Source organism: Macrotis lagotis, chromosome 3 (genome assembly GCF_037893015.1).
Source record: "Macrotis lagotis isolate mMagLag1 chromosome 3, bilby.v1.9.chrom.fasta, whole genome shotgun sequence".
NCBI lineage: Eukaryota > Metazoa > Chordata > Mammalia > Peramelemorphia > Peramelidae > Macrotis > Macrotis lagotis.
In genome coordinates, this window is record NC_133660.1 from 17,400,912 (window position 1) to 17,415,631 (window position 14,720).

Here is a 14,720-nt window from a genome sequence, read left to right on the forward strand (position 1 = left end):
CCATCCTTCATTTTCAAAGAAGATCAAGGTATCACGGGGTGATATCTTGGCTCATGCATGGATTAGATTCAAGTGAGGTAGAGTTGAAGTCTTCAGTGTTAGGTGCCATGGATGACCTTGGCATCTTCAATGTCTAACTAAGCTCCAAGCCCTCCACAGCACTGCCTTCAGTTACCTTCATGGCCATGGAACCATGTTCTCAGCCACCCATTCCTAACTCCTCAATGGGCTTGAGGTCCATTGGTTACTCTCAATCTGATTTAGTTCGTTGGGCAAGATGGTTCTACAGGATGTGGGCTGCTGGGTATGCCATAGCTTCTACGAGTCACATTGATTACTCCTGACTGAAGTGTTTTATAGAGACTGAAGCAATGCCCCTTCATGGAAATCTTGGAATAGCTCATCATGCCTCTGGGCTTCCTCCTCCAACTCCCCCCCGCCCCAGCAACCTCTACAGAGGAATCAGTGGGGAGGAATCAGTGTTATCTGCTAGCTTCCTATTCTAACTCAGCTACAGTGTAAGGGGGTAGGTGTGCACCTCTGGGGGGGGGAGGATTGCTCATCCAACTTTGGTGCCCACCTTTTCAATGAAGTATCTCTTTTGGTAGGTATCAATACACAGCTTTTTAGAGGCAGGAATGATAAAGCTTGGAATGTGCTGAGCCAGAGAAGGAAATTAAAGCCAACGGTAAAAACAACAGGGTTTTTGGCTCTGTGGTAAAAATGGTGGGAAGACCACAGAACTTGAAGACCCTTGACTTTTGAGTTCAAGGTCCAGATTTGCCAGTGACCTCTCTGGGCCTCAATTATCATCCAGTCTAAATCCATGTGATAATAACTCTACAAAAAAAAAAACGTAGATGCTCAGCTTTGACTTTTGTTCTGACTCACAAGGAGAATAATTTTTCTTTTATTTTGTTTATACAAAGCAATGGGGTTCAGTGATTTGCCCAAGATCACACAACTAGGTAATAATTATTAAGTGTCTGAGGCCTGAGTTGAACTCAGGTACTCCTGACTCCAGGGCCAGTGCTCTATCCACTATGCCACCTGGGGCTGCCCCTGTTTTTGTTTTGTTTTGAAGAATGATTTTTATATGGAAACAGGAAGGATAAAAATGGCCTTCCAAGTGGGATGCCCAGGATAAGAGAGGACCTTGTGGCCACTGATGCATTTGGATCAGCAGAGTAAATGAACTACTGAAAGGACTAGTCATGTTGGGCTATTTTCAGTGGTCTTGACAAGGTCCTGGAAAGCAGGACCAGGACTATAGGGATGAGGAAAGAGAAATGCCCTGAATTTTAAGAAATGGAATCCACAACCTGCACAGGTCAATGAGCCTGACTTGGATTCCTTGCAGAAAGGCAGACTGGTGACCTAGAAAATAGAGTGCTGGGTCTGGAATCAGGAAGGCATGACTTCAAATCCTGCCTCAGGCACTTCTTAGTTGTATGATCTTCTGGGAGTCACTAAACTTCTATTTGCCTTAATCCACTAGAAAAGGAAATGATGAGCCACTCCAATCTCTTTACCCCCAAAACCCCCATGGAATCACAAATAGTCATGGCTGAGTAACAACAACAAACATTATTAAAGGGGTGTTTAGTGAATGTCTAGAAAAGGAAGCAGTCATCCCGAAGAGTTTCAGAGCAAGTCATGCTAGGGCAGCCTCCTAATGATTATTCTGACAAAACAGGTGACAAAATAACTCCCACTATTCCCATGGAAAAGATTGAGAAATGCAGACTTAAAGGGGGATTCCAATGTGCCAAAGCTCACTCGCAAGTCCTTGTTCTCTGGGCCCTACCTGGCCTGGCCAAGCGGAGGAGGGAGATATATACATCCTGGCAGTCTCGCTCCTGAGGGACCACGAGGTGAAGCACCTGGAAATTCTTGCAGCGGATTAGCAATGGGCAACCCCCTGCCGTCGTTGCCTGCTTTTCAATAGAGGAGATCTCGCTGTGCAGAATCTGAAACACAGAAAGGCCAAGAAGAAGATATGCTTATTGCATATTTACGGCTCTTTCAGGGAAACATCAGTTTCTAGGTGTTTCTCTTGCCCTTCCCTCCTTCTTCTTATCCCCTACCTGGGGGCTGAGACATCACTGGGGGACCCGGGGCCCTTCTGGGTCTTGGGTTCTACAATTATAAAATGGTTGGTTTCTAAGGTTGCTAGATCTAGGATCCTAGGAGTCAGGAGTCAGGGAAAGTCTGACCCGGACCACCTGCTAACCAAAACAGGTTAATCCGGGAGGGAAGATGGACCAGAGAGAGGACAGGTCAACAGACCAGCTCATGTGCCCATGGCATGTCACTCTAATGGCTGCTGAGGGAGCTACTTCAGGGGTTACCCCCTTGTTTGAGAGGTCAGACACCGGACTACTTCAAATAGGCTCTCCAGAAAAATCTGGTTTCTTGAGGTGGGGATCTCTTGAAGAACAAGGACAGCCTACATGGTCCCTATTGAAGTAGAGAATTCTAGGTCTGGGGGAGAGAGGGTTGCTTCTTCATCAGCCTCCAATATTAATCAGCAAGAAGCTCTAATGCAAAGGGTGATTGGCAAGTCTTGGGGAGATTGTCTAGGACTCAATGGGAAAGGAGGGAGCTCTTCAATGATCAAGGATTTCCTCAATCTTCTTTGTGGGAAGCAGAGGGAAGCCAGTGGGCTATTATGTTCTCCTGTGAGACGTAAGCATCTTAGTTATACTCTGGAGTGAAGGCTGCCCCATACCTAATACTCCAAGGGTGTCCCAGATGCCTGGTAGGAGATGGGGCTTCTGCTAACCACTCTGAGAAAAAGGGACACATAAGTCATCCCTAAGCTGGACTTGGGAGGTTTTCTTGAATGAACTCCATTTGGGGACAGTGGGTTAAAGATGGAAAGTGACCCTCTGGTCAGTTTTCTAGCCCCCCAGAGATCAGGTCTAATGCATGTGGGCCCAGAGTTCTTTGGGTGGGAGAGAGAGATCCTGAGCCACTGGGGACATCACCACAAAGAAACCCAATCAAAGAGAGCTCATAATGGCTCCCAGGAGAGGTGGGCCACTGTTTTTCCAGGATCTCAGTGGCAGTGCAGGCCAAAAGCCACTTGGACTTTCTGTCCTCTCCACTGTGGGTGGTCAAGAGATCTGAAGATGGGAGAGGAAGAGCAGCAGCCCACCCTCAGCCTATCTCTAGAACTCCTAGGAGACAGTGTCTCTGTATCCGAGCTTCTCCTCCAAGCAAGCCTTCTGCAAAGAGGTCTACTGGGGCCATGCCATAGGATGTTGAGAGGACTACAGTTCTGGGTTCTAGTGCCAATGCTGTGACTGATTGGCCTCATGCCTCCGCTGGGCACCATGCCTCACAGTCTTGTCTGTAAACACTTTCCTTAACTGAGCAGTTGGACTCATCACTTTTTTCATTGTGACTTGATTCATTACTTTTTCTTCTATGACTGGGCTCACCATTTTTTTCCTTTCAGAAATGAAAAAAATACTACAGGGGTAACACGGCTCATTTTCTATACTTCTGAGGACAAACAACTTTGCAGGCCTTGGCCACTAGATCCGATGCTGTGAGTTCTTAAACTCGTGACAGGATCTTGAGGAAAAGGACATGATGCCAGAATTACAGCAGCCTCTAAGGCCCCCTCCCCAACATCTTACGGGCTATTTGGTCCAACCTCTTCATTTTACAGGAGGGCCAACCAAAGCCCACAGGGAAGTCATGTGGCCCATGGCAAGTGATTGGGTAGTATTTGAACCCTCTGACTCCAAATCCTTTTCCTTGAACACTTGTGGCTTCTGAGGGTTTGATGACTGTCCAACTCATTCCCTACAGTATCCTCTCTCCAACCTCACTCAGCAATGATTTTAGTGCTGCTCAAGGAAGAGCTTCCAGGACCACAGAAATACAGGAAGTACCCAAATCTTTGGCTGATGAAGGTCAAGACTCCCATGGAGCTCAGCAGGACGTGGGCATCTAGGAGATGACAAAACCAATCTATCACTGCTTCACAGCATTTCCCACCCCCAAAATGGAAATGACAAAATGCTAACAAAATATCTTATGAATAATAAAGTGTAATAATGGATAGTGGTGACAGTACACACCCAGGTTTCTTTTCTGGTTTCAGGCACATTCTCCACAAAGATGACATGAGTGGCCGTCAGATACAAAGTCCCCAGGGCTGGTTTTTTGGAAGATGTTCGATCCATCAGACGGACATTCTCTACCTGAACAGAGAAATCCATTTCTAAGAGTCAGAATTTTCAGTAGTGTCTAGAGTAAAGGGACTCACTACCACAAACACAAGTCCCAATATCCATCACTTGATATCTCCCCCAATGTACTGTATCCCAAAGCCCCCAGAGTCTAAGCACTGTTCTGAGGACAGCAGCCCAGAGCTTTCCTCAGAGTTTTGGAGTGAACATCAATGTCTATTTTTGTCAATGACTGAAAAAAAATATTCCCTGGTGCCAAGCAATGGTGAGACCACACAGCCCACCACCCCTTCTCTCACAGACTAACCTCGATTTACTCGGTAAACATTGTGTTTGAACATGGCTCTTTGCATGTTGTCTCCTCTTTCCCTTAGCTAGGTTGCTTTTTTTAAGGTTGTTGTTTTTTTTTTGCATTGGGGTAAAGTAGCTTGCCCAAGGCCACACAGCCTGGTGATTATTAAATGTCTGAGGCCACATTTGAACTCAGATCTCCTGACTCCAAGGCTGGTGCTTTATCCACTTCGCCACCCAGGTGCCCCAGCTAGGTTGCTTTTTGAATGGCAAGCACCCTCCATGCTAATGAAGCCAGAGTCAGGCTATAGAGCAACCTTCTATCTTTTACCAGCACTGCCTATCAAGGGCGCCATGGGCCCAGTTTGGTCCAAAATCTCTTGTCACCAAGATGAGGTCAAGTTGGAGGGGATGGGAGGCAGAGTACTATTTCTTCTATTCTTTACCTACTGAGGTTTCCATGTTTGTGGCAGCTCAGAGTGAGTCTTCCACCCATTCCTCCATTTGGTCCCCATGATCAAAATTGGATACAATTGTTCCTATATATATATGAATAAAATTGAACAAACACAAAATCTGTCTATATGTAACCTATGTGCTCTTATCCTCATTTGATAGGAGGAAACTGAGAGCAACAAATGAAACAACCTGCCCAAAGCCACCCAGCTCAGAATTGGAATTTAGAACTGCTGGTACTATATTCAAGGAGGGTAATATTGACCCACTGAAAAGGAAGACCATGATGGATCAAATGGTCATGGTGCTGTAACTGGGTAGCACAAGGAGAAAATTAAATTTACTCAGTGACTGGGGGATTTTGCCATCCCCCCATGAATGTAAGGGAATGTTTGTGTGCCAGAAGAGACAGTTAATATGAAGAATTCAGAGGGACATGGGAAGACTTGTAGGGAATGATGCTAAATGAAGAAGGCAGGCACAACTGGGCCAATCTCCACCACAACGCCAGTGAAAACAACCCAATCAGTCAGGTTAAAGATAATGAGCCAGGCTGGCACAATAATTAAAGTTAAGGCAGAAGAACAACAAGATAGCCCTGTCAAGGACAAAGGCTAATGCCCATGTCAGAGTGCCCACGTGAAGGGATACATCCATTACATCCTCCTCTCTTCCTAGGAATACTGAGCTCCCTTCTGCCTCCACCCAGGTTCTGTCTCCTCCAGGAAGCCCCTCCTGATACCCATAGTCTAGTACCTTCATCTTCCTCAATCAATTGGCTGATCTGCCTGCATTTTGAATCTCCCAACAAAATGAGAAACAGAGGCCCCCATTTTCATTTTCTTTCTATTTTCAGGACAGTCAAATAGAGAGATCTGTGGGCAGGGCTGGTTCAGTGGCAGAATTCCCACCTCCCATGGTAGAGACCCAGGTCCAATTTCCAGTTGATGTAAGGTTGTTTTGGAAGAATCATTCCTGAGTTCAAATCTGTCTTTAGACACTAGCCTGGTGACCCTGGTCAGTCTAACTCAGTTTCCTCATCTGCAAAATGAGCTGGAGAAGGCAATGGCAAATCACTCTAGTATCTATGCCAAGAAAACCACAAATGGGGTCACAAAGAGTCACATATGACTGAAGTGATTGAACAACCAACAGGAAGCACGTCAAAGGTACTTAAATATGGTGCCTGGATTAAGCTTCTTATCCTTCCAGAGGATACACTTTTTAGAAAAAGTTTATTTGGGGATTTGTTGGAAAGGAATTGTTTTGTCCAAGCAAAGCAGATCAACAGAGAAGAGACCAAAGGTTTATTTGAGATATTTGAGGATGACTCCATGGAGTGGGCAAAGGCATCTGAATCGGGCAGCTGGAAGGCAGAATTGGATTTTTCCATGTCTTCATAGGAAGCCTAGAAGTTGCTGGTGGAAAATTGCTTTCCAGAATTTGGCAGCAGCCAGTAGATTCCCAAGTTTTTGGTCCTTGGGGAACCCAGCTGTCAGGAGCCTTGTTGAAGGGAGAGGAAAGGATTGAAAGCCACAAAGAGAAAGGGCACCACTGAGAAAAGCATCCAGCATGGAGACAAATTTCAATAAAGAATCTGACTTTCCCAGCCACATGTGATCAAGCAAGAAATGAGGAAACTTTTTATTTTAAGAACAATGCTGGCTGCGGGGGCAGGGCTCGCACATGTGGGCAGAGAAGTCACGGCTGCGGCCCTGGAGCCAGAATGAGGCAGTCTAAAGGGGTGACTGTCTGGCGGCTTCCTCACTGCCATCAGAACACATGAGGTCTGCACTGAGTCCAGGCTCCCCTTGGGGAGGGTTGGGGGACATCTTTAATTCATCCCATGCTCCAGATTTAATTCATCTTCCTCTACTTACCCAGAGCCTCTAGGTCTTTAAAAAGTACTAGGGGGGTGGCTAGGTGGCGTGGATAAAGCACCAGCCCTGGAGTCAGGAGTACCTGGGTTCAAATCCAGTCTCAGACACTTAATAATTACCTAGCTGTGTGGACTTGGGCAAGCCACTTAACCCCGTTTGCCTTGCAAAAAAACCTTAAAAAAAAGTCCTAGGAAGGGCCGGAAACCCTAACTCCTTTTGATTCCTCTCTCCGCAGTGCTAGGCATACCCAACAGCTACTTAATAAGAGTAATTAATAGCATTTACTAACCTGGGCCTCACAAAAGCAACAACAGAGAACAGCGCTAATAAGGAAAAGCTCTCCACCTTTTTCTTCACCACAATCCTGGAAGATAGGTATTACAATTATCCTCATTTTACAGAGGGGGAAATTGGGGCTGGGGGTCCAGGATAACACAGCTGTCTGGTTTATAAATGTCTGAGGCAGGATTTGAACTCAGGTCTTCCAGACTCCAAATATTCTAGGATAATCAGCAAGATAAACCAGTGGAGCATAATGGATGTCTGGCCAACAGCTGAACATTCTCTGTTCTGTTGGCAGGTAAGCTGATTCAGATCTGGCCCTGGGGCCTTGTCCTATTTTCAGGGCCCCATGAAACCTTGCTGTGTGCTCCTCATGGGAGTGATGGGGAGGGACTGTTGGTGAGATTCTCAGGGCTCTGTCAGGAGGACCTGGGCCAGTTCCACCAAGCCCAAGTTGGCCAGAGACAGACTGAATGTGCCTCTTTCCCAAAGATCACCCTCAGTGTCTGAGCTATAGTACAGCAGCTGTCTGGCCAAGATGAGCTGGAGCGCTTTGGTCCAGACTATAGGTTGCTGTAAGATGCCAAGCCAGCAGGGACCTGGCAGGATGCCATCAGGAGGGAGCTCCTAGATCTGCCCAGGAGGAAAATGAACCCCTAGCCCCCTTTGACCTGCCCACAATCACCCAGGGAGGAAGGAACCAATTTGGAGCTTGAACCCGTTATCTGTCTCCATATCTCATGTTCTTCTACAGGCCCAACACTGGGACATAACACACATGCCATCTATAGTGGCCCATGCTCTCCTATGATCTAACATCCATACATTCAAGAGGAATGGGGGCCAGGGGGTTAGGATCTCATTAGTATAAAGAAATGCCCTCTCATAAGGCAGTTCTGGCCTCCTGACATCTAAAGAATGACCTGCACACCAAGAGAGGATGTCCCTGCCAACCTGTCACACAGCCAGGATAGACCGACTCAAACCCAGGACTTCCTGATTGGACACCAGATAGCCTGGCTTCTCTCCACACATTCAATGCAATTAATATGAATATTCAAACCCATAATCCACTCTAACAAGCATTTATCCTCAATGTTTCTTAGGGGCACAACTGGGCTAGGTCCTAGGGGACTAAATCAGAGCTGGGAACACTGGAGATTTTGTCAGTGGGCCTTAGCAGGCAATTTAAAAGTCAACTGACCAACGCATTGGTCCATCAAGAGGACACTTCCAAGGAACTGATGTCTTGTGATGGGAACTGAAGCAGTGTGAGGGAGGAAGCGAACAGAGCCAGGAGAGTACAGGAAGGCCACAGTTGTGTAAATGGGAGCAACTGAGATGGCTGGTAATGCACCCAGATGACTTAGTCTCTTCCTCTTCACAGGAAAGGGGAGGAGGGCAGGTGTGAAGTGTTGTCTAGGCAGTCAGATGTCTCCAGTTTTTCTGGGTTACAAGGAAGAGATTTCAGTAGGGGTAAGGACACTCAGAAAAATGACTAGAGTACAAATAAAGGCATCAGGCAATGTTTAAAAGGAAAATTAGATTAAGGAAAAACCAAACACTCAATAGTGAAAAACTAAAGAATACAAAATTAGGAATAAAATAATTGCTTTCTATTATAATGTTCTTCCTTCACAGCAACCTTGAGATTAATGACAACATTGCCACCGTTGTCATTGAGGGGGAAAAAATCTTTGAAACAAATATCTCAAAGAATGATAACCAAGATGAATAGGTTATTAAAAAACTATCTGTGGCCAAGAGCTATTCCTCAGTGGAAAATAATCATGGGAAAGAAGTCTCAAACTTTGAGACCTGACCAACAAATCCCAAGAGAAGGGCCAAGTTAAAAGCCCTATGGAAAGACTTCTCCAAATCACTAATAAGAAGAGAAATGTAAATCAATCCAACAGATTCCTGTTTCATGATCATCTATGGTTATTAAGAATTCAATGGGCAGCTAGGTGGCACAGTGGATAGAGCACCGGCCCTGGAACCAGGAGTACCTGGGTTCAAATCCGGCCTCAAGTCACTTAACCCTATTTGCCTTGCAAAAACCTTAAAAAAAAAAAGAAGGATTCAAAGCAGCCTGGGAAGACAATCCGCTCATGTCCATGTCCTTGTCTGATATCCTGGTCCCCCTACAGCGGCTCCCCAGGGGACTCAGCTAGGCAGTTGCTCCCAGTGATCCCTGGCTGCCTTTTTTCCTCTTACATTTTTACTGATTGGAGGAGAAAGATTATCATATGGTGGAAATATTCACAACTGGTGGTGAAAGGTCTGAAGGTCCTGGGAGGCCTGCAGGAGAGCAGCTGTCAGGGTCCCAGCGCCTCAGAGGCTGAAGGTCACCTCTGGGACCTGTGTCAGCCACTGGAAAGAAGACTGACCCAAGTTTGGCTGTTGGATTAGGCAGTGTCCAGCTGAGGTGAAATGTCATGGGGCTAATTAGCAGTCCTGGTCACTGTTTTATTGCCCCAGGGCAGTTTAAATATTAGCTTGGCAGCCGATTGCATCCAAAGTTATAAGTTAAGGGAGAGAATCCTATTCATTCTGTGAATGTTTGCCGGAATTCTCCCATTTCTTGCATTTTTTTTATGTAGAAATAAAATAACTGACCCAGACCTGAATTGTGTAGCTCTCTTAGCACCCCCTCCCTGCCTGGGAGCCTTTTTAGACTTGCAACCATAATGATTACTATAATTAGCTTCATCCCCAGGATTCGAGGGCTGGGAATTTAACTAGTCATCCAGAAAGAGAATGGGGGGATAACACCCCACCAGCCCAATGAAGACTAAACCAATCCTACAAACATAATGGCTGGGTCCATACAGGGGAGGTTAATGGCCCAGCCCTGCAGACTCAACCAACAAAGTCATCTCACTTTTTCTCTGTGATATACAAAACTGAAGCAAGGTAATTTAGGGAGAAGGAACTGACTTCTGGAGAGGTCAGGAAGGACCCCAAGTGGAAGGAGATACTGGAGCTCAGCTCTGAAGAAAACTAAGGATATTAGAAGCTGGAAGAAAGGGAGTGCCTTCCAAGCAAGGGGGTGCCCAGGGCAAGTACATGGTGGGGGGGAATAGAGCAGGATGAGTCAGCCTTGGGTCATGCTGAACTTTGATACTCCTGAAACGATTTTTATAATAGGACTTTGCCACATTCAAAAAAATGGGAAGAGTCTAAGGGTCAAATATGGACAACAGCCCTTGATTTTGATTCCTGTAGACATTCTAGAATGGATAATTTATGAGGATGGAAAATAGCTATACAGAGACACATTCTCAAAAAAGGTACTGTGAAGGTCTCTGTTCCTGTTACCAAGAACCATCATCCTATCCATCTCAAACAAAGATCCAAATCTGAAGTGGGAATGTCTCAAGGGCAGGGGCTCTCTTTGTAGCCCCAAGTCTTAGCATAATGCACAGTATACACAAAGCTTTTAATAGACGCTTAATGACTGAATCACAACTCCTGCTAACCACCATGAGTCCCTCACATTTTTAGGTCTCTTAAAACTGGCATTCCAAGTCCCATAGACATATTAATGCCCTAATGAGATCATTAATATTAAAGAAATATATCACCCTTGCTGGGAGAAGTTGGAAATAATTAAAGGAATTCTGTAATTTCTCAAAGGTAAATCTCCCCTCCTCTTCCTCCTGTGTAATTCTGGGCCCAATTTACTTTCCATCTGTCTCTACTGAGAGAGAGAGAGAGAGAGAGAGAGAGAGAGAGAGAGAGAGAGAGAGACAAGACAGATTAGTTCTCCATCTAACTGTATGTCCTTAAGTGAGCAGAAATTCTTCATCCACTTGGTTTTTCCTATGTGGATGGTTAACAAATTCTTCTTCAGTGGTCACCTATTTCTCCATGAGGCTCAGGACTGTTTCAGGGCTTGACTTAATGAACACAAGTTCACCTAAAAATGGAAACAACAGGAGGACCTCATCATCCACAGGGAATTCTTCTCCAATTTGGATTCTGTGCAGGATCTCTCCATCACTCCATGACAGTGAACACCTTTGGTCGGCTGCTGCTCAACTTCTCTGCTTGTGCTGATGACACCACTAAATTTCCCAGGCTTATAACCTTAGAATCATCTTTGGCAATCCTTTAGACTGTAAGCTCTTTGAGGGAGGCACTGACTTTTGCATTTAGCAGTTAGTGGGACATATTAGACACAGCATACATCTTGACTGATTAATTCTAACATTCCAGCTGTGGGACCCTGAACAAATCAACTGTCTGCCCCAGTTTTTTCCCCCTGTAAAATGGAGATATTAGCTACACCTGTGTAGCAAGAGTTGCTGTGAAGATCAAATGAGAGATTATTTATAAAGCACGTAGCACATGGTGGGACTTTAAAAACTTAATTCTTTCCTCCTTTTACCACCTAAAACAACCCACTGTCTGATGCTAAAATGTCCTTGCCTTATTTGGTACTTTTTTTTTTAAGTTTTTGCAAGGCAGTGGGGTTAAGTGGCTTGACCAAGGCCACACAGCTAGGTGATTATTAAGTGTCTGAGGCTGGATTTGAACTCAGGTCCTCCTGACTCCAGGGCCCATGCTCTGTCCACTGTGCCACCTAGATGCCCCCTCTTTGTCTTATTTGGAACCTGCTAACAGAGCCTTCATTCTGGTCTCCCTCTCTCTTCATCCTGCATACTGTTGTTAAGATAATCTTCCTAAAACACAGGTCTCACAGCATCACCACCCTGTCACCTTCACTGGCTCCCTACTGCCTTTAGGTGAAAATGCAAACTTTCTACAGACCTTTCCCAACCTTATTTCAAGCATCCTGCCACATCACCTCGAGGTTTATCCTTGGATTCACCTCCATGTCTGGGATGGAGCCCTCCTATCCTTGCTTCTGAGCACATCTCCATTCCCTCTCCCCTTCAAGGCCTCTCCTGCCCAGGATGATCTCTTTCCTTAGTTGCCCTCTTTGATTCCTCCCATGCATGGAATCCAACTAAGCCTCTCTCTCTCCCCTCCATTGCTGAAAGTTTCCCTCTGAGATTCTCTCTCATTTATACTCTGGATATTTGAATCCAATTGCTTGTAAACTGTGGTCCCCTTTAGACTGTGAGCCTCTTGAGAGCAGGCATTGGGATCTGTCTTTTTGTATCTCCAGCACTTAAGCCATCTCATAGTAGGTACCTAATAAATGACTGTTGATTGACTGACCTGGAAGCCTACTTACTGACCTGATCCACCAGTCTTCATAGTCTCCCCCATACTATACCACTAATGGGCATGTGAAGCATTCTTTATCTTTGCACTGCTAACACCTTACAAACAGTTAAATTATATGGGGCAGTGGGCTTGTGGTCTAGAAGACTGGTTCAAATCCTGCCTTGGGCACTTCTCAGTGGGCAGGTCTCTTAATAGTATCTGGAGCCTTAATAGTACTGGAGCCCTAGGGTCAATTCCAGGCCCCACAGTTTAAGAAGGAAGTTGATAAGCTGGACAGTATCTTTGTTGTCATCCTTGTTGCTGCTGATGTTGCTCTTGCCGTTCAGTCATTGCAGTCATGGCTAATGCTTCCTGACCCCATTTGGGATTTTCTTGGCAAAGATACTAGAATGGTTTGCCATTTCTTTCTTCAGCTCATTTTACAGATGAAGCATCTGAGGCAAACAGGGTTAAGTGACTTGCCCAGGGTCACACACCTAGGAAAAGTTTGAGACTGGATTTGAACTCAGGTCTTCCTGGCTCCAGCCCTCTCTATTCACTGTACTACTTAACTGGAGAGTAAGCAGAGGAGGGAGAAGGGCCTGGAGTCCATGTTTTAGGAGGACCAGATGAAGGAGTAGAGTATATTAGCCTGGAAATGGAAGGTTTGGGGGGTACACGAGAGCTATGATCAGATTTCTGAAGGGTGGAACATGGAGGAGAGACCAGCCTTGTCCTACATGGCCTAAGGAGGGCAGAACCAGGAGCACAAGAGGAAGCTCCAAGTAGGCAAATCTAGGTCGATGTCAGAGAAACATTCTAAAAATGCATGTAAAAAAGCGGAGTTAAAACATAAATGTGGAGACATTTGTAAAACCCTTTGCAAACTTTAAACCTTGTTGTTCATCCCTTATTTTAGAAGAGAACCAATGACGTCATGGAGACGATGGCTCAACTTGACCACGAACTGGATTGAAGAGAGGCAGAGCTGTACAAAGTCCTCACTCTTCCAGTGTCATTAAAGTCCAGTGAGAGGACCAAAGTCAGGATGATGGGATGGCCCAGAACGCAGTGGATGACCTCGGCATCTTCCCTATCAGACCAAACTCAAAGCACTTCCGTGGCCTACTTCAGCCAAGGTCATGGCCGCTGGAACAAATGGTTGTCCTCTGCTCATTCTGTTGAGGAAAGTCTTTACACTCTTGGAGTAGATATTCTCCCTAATTCCCTGATAGGTTTGAGGTCCTTCAGTTACCCTCAACCTGGTTTGGCCTATCTGCTGAGATGGTTGACCAGGGTGTGACCTCCAAGCATGCCTCAGTTTCTTGGAGTCACAGATGAGAGCTGAGAGGCAGGTAGACACTAAAGGTGAATGAGCAGCCCTCATATCAGAAATGCTAGTCCTCCCAGAACACCCCCATATCCCTCCAGGAGTTACATTCTATCAGGGAAAATAATAAGTGGTCCTATAAGAAAATACAGAGTATAAACATGGAAAAAGTATTTATAAATTATATTAAAACAATAGGGGGAGGGGAAGCAGCATTGGAAGTGGGTTTCCACTTCTAAAAAGAGACGGGGGGGGGGGGGGGTTGTGGCTAGGTGGCGCAGTGGATAAAGCACCAGCCCTGGAGTCAGGAGTACCTGGGTTCAAATCCGGTCTCAGACACTTCATAATGACCTAGCTGTGTGGCCTTGGGCAAGCCACTTAACCCCATTTGCCTTGCAAAAACCTAAAAAAAAAAAGGGACGGGGCATTCCAGTGTGGGAGACAACCTGGACCGAGATGTGAAAATGTGATCTACTATGGTCCTTGAGGAAAGCTGAAGAGGCTAGTTTGGCTGAGATGGGCCATGAAATATGGTAGGCCTGAGCCAAGATATGAAGGTCACACCAAACAATGACCTGTATTTTATCCTAAGGATCCTGGGACCCACTGGAGTTTTTGAGTGGGGCCTGCCATGGTTAGCTCTTTCCTGTAGGAACATCAATTTGGCAACTGCATAGAGAATGACCTGGAGAAGGGAGCAAGAGGGACCCTGGGAGACCCTCAGGAGGCTGTAGAATTAGTCAAAGAACTAGAAAATAAACAAATTAAGATTCTAAACAGCTCCAAAATTAACAGGATATGTAACCAAAAAATAAATTAAAAATTTAAAAAGAGGATAGAAAACATTAAAATAAAAGGAAAACAGAACTAAAAAACAAAAGTTGAAGAATGTAAAAACCTAACAAAATTGACTAAATCATTAATAACTCAATGAAGAGATAAGAAAACAAAATGATCAAACTTTAAAAATAAAATCCCTTTCTCTACTATTGACAGACTCAAACATTAACTGCATCATAAGAGAAGATAAAAAGATATAAAGGAGACAGAAGGACAGCAACTTGAAAACGATGTAATGATATACTGAGTCCCCAGAAG

The 14,720-nt window shown here is 45.3% G+C and overlaps 1 protein-coding gene across 1 annotated transcript in view; it reads right to left on the reverse strand.

The window, feature by feature from the left end:
• MTMR7 (myotubularin related protein 7) overlaps window positions 1-14,720 on the reverse strand; it is an 88,700-nt gene that overhangs the window by 51,111 nt on the left and 22,869 nt on the right. Inside the window, exons 2-3 of the mRNA XM_074228184.1 lie at window positions 4,095-4,217; window positions 1,808-1,970 (exon numbers count right to left, since the gene is read on the reverse strand). Coding sequence (XP_074084285.1) covers window positions 1,808-1,970; window positions 4,095-4,217 — 286 coding nt within the window. The remainder of the gene's footprint in view (window positions 1-1,807; window positions 1,971-4,094; window positions 4,218-14,720) is intronic.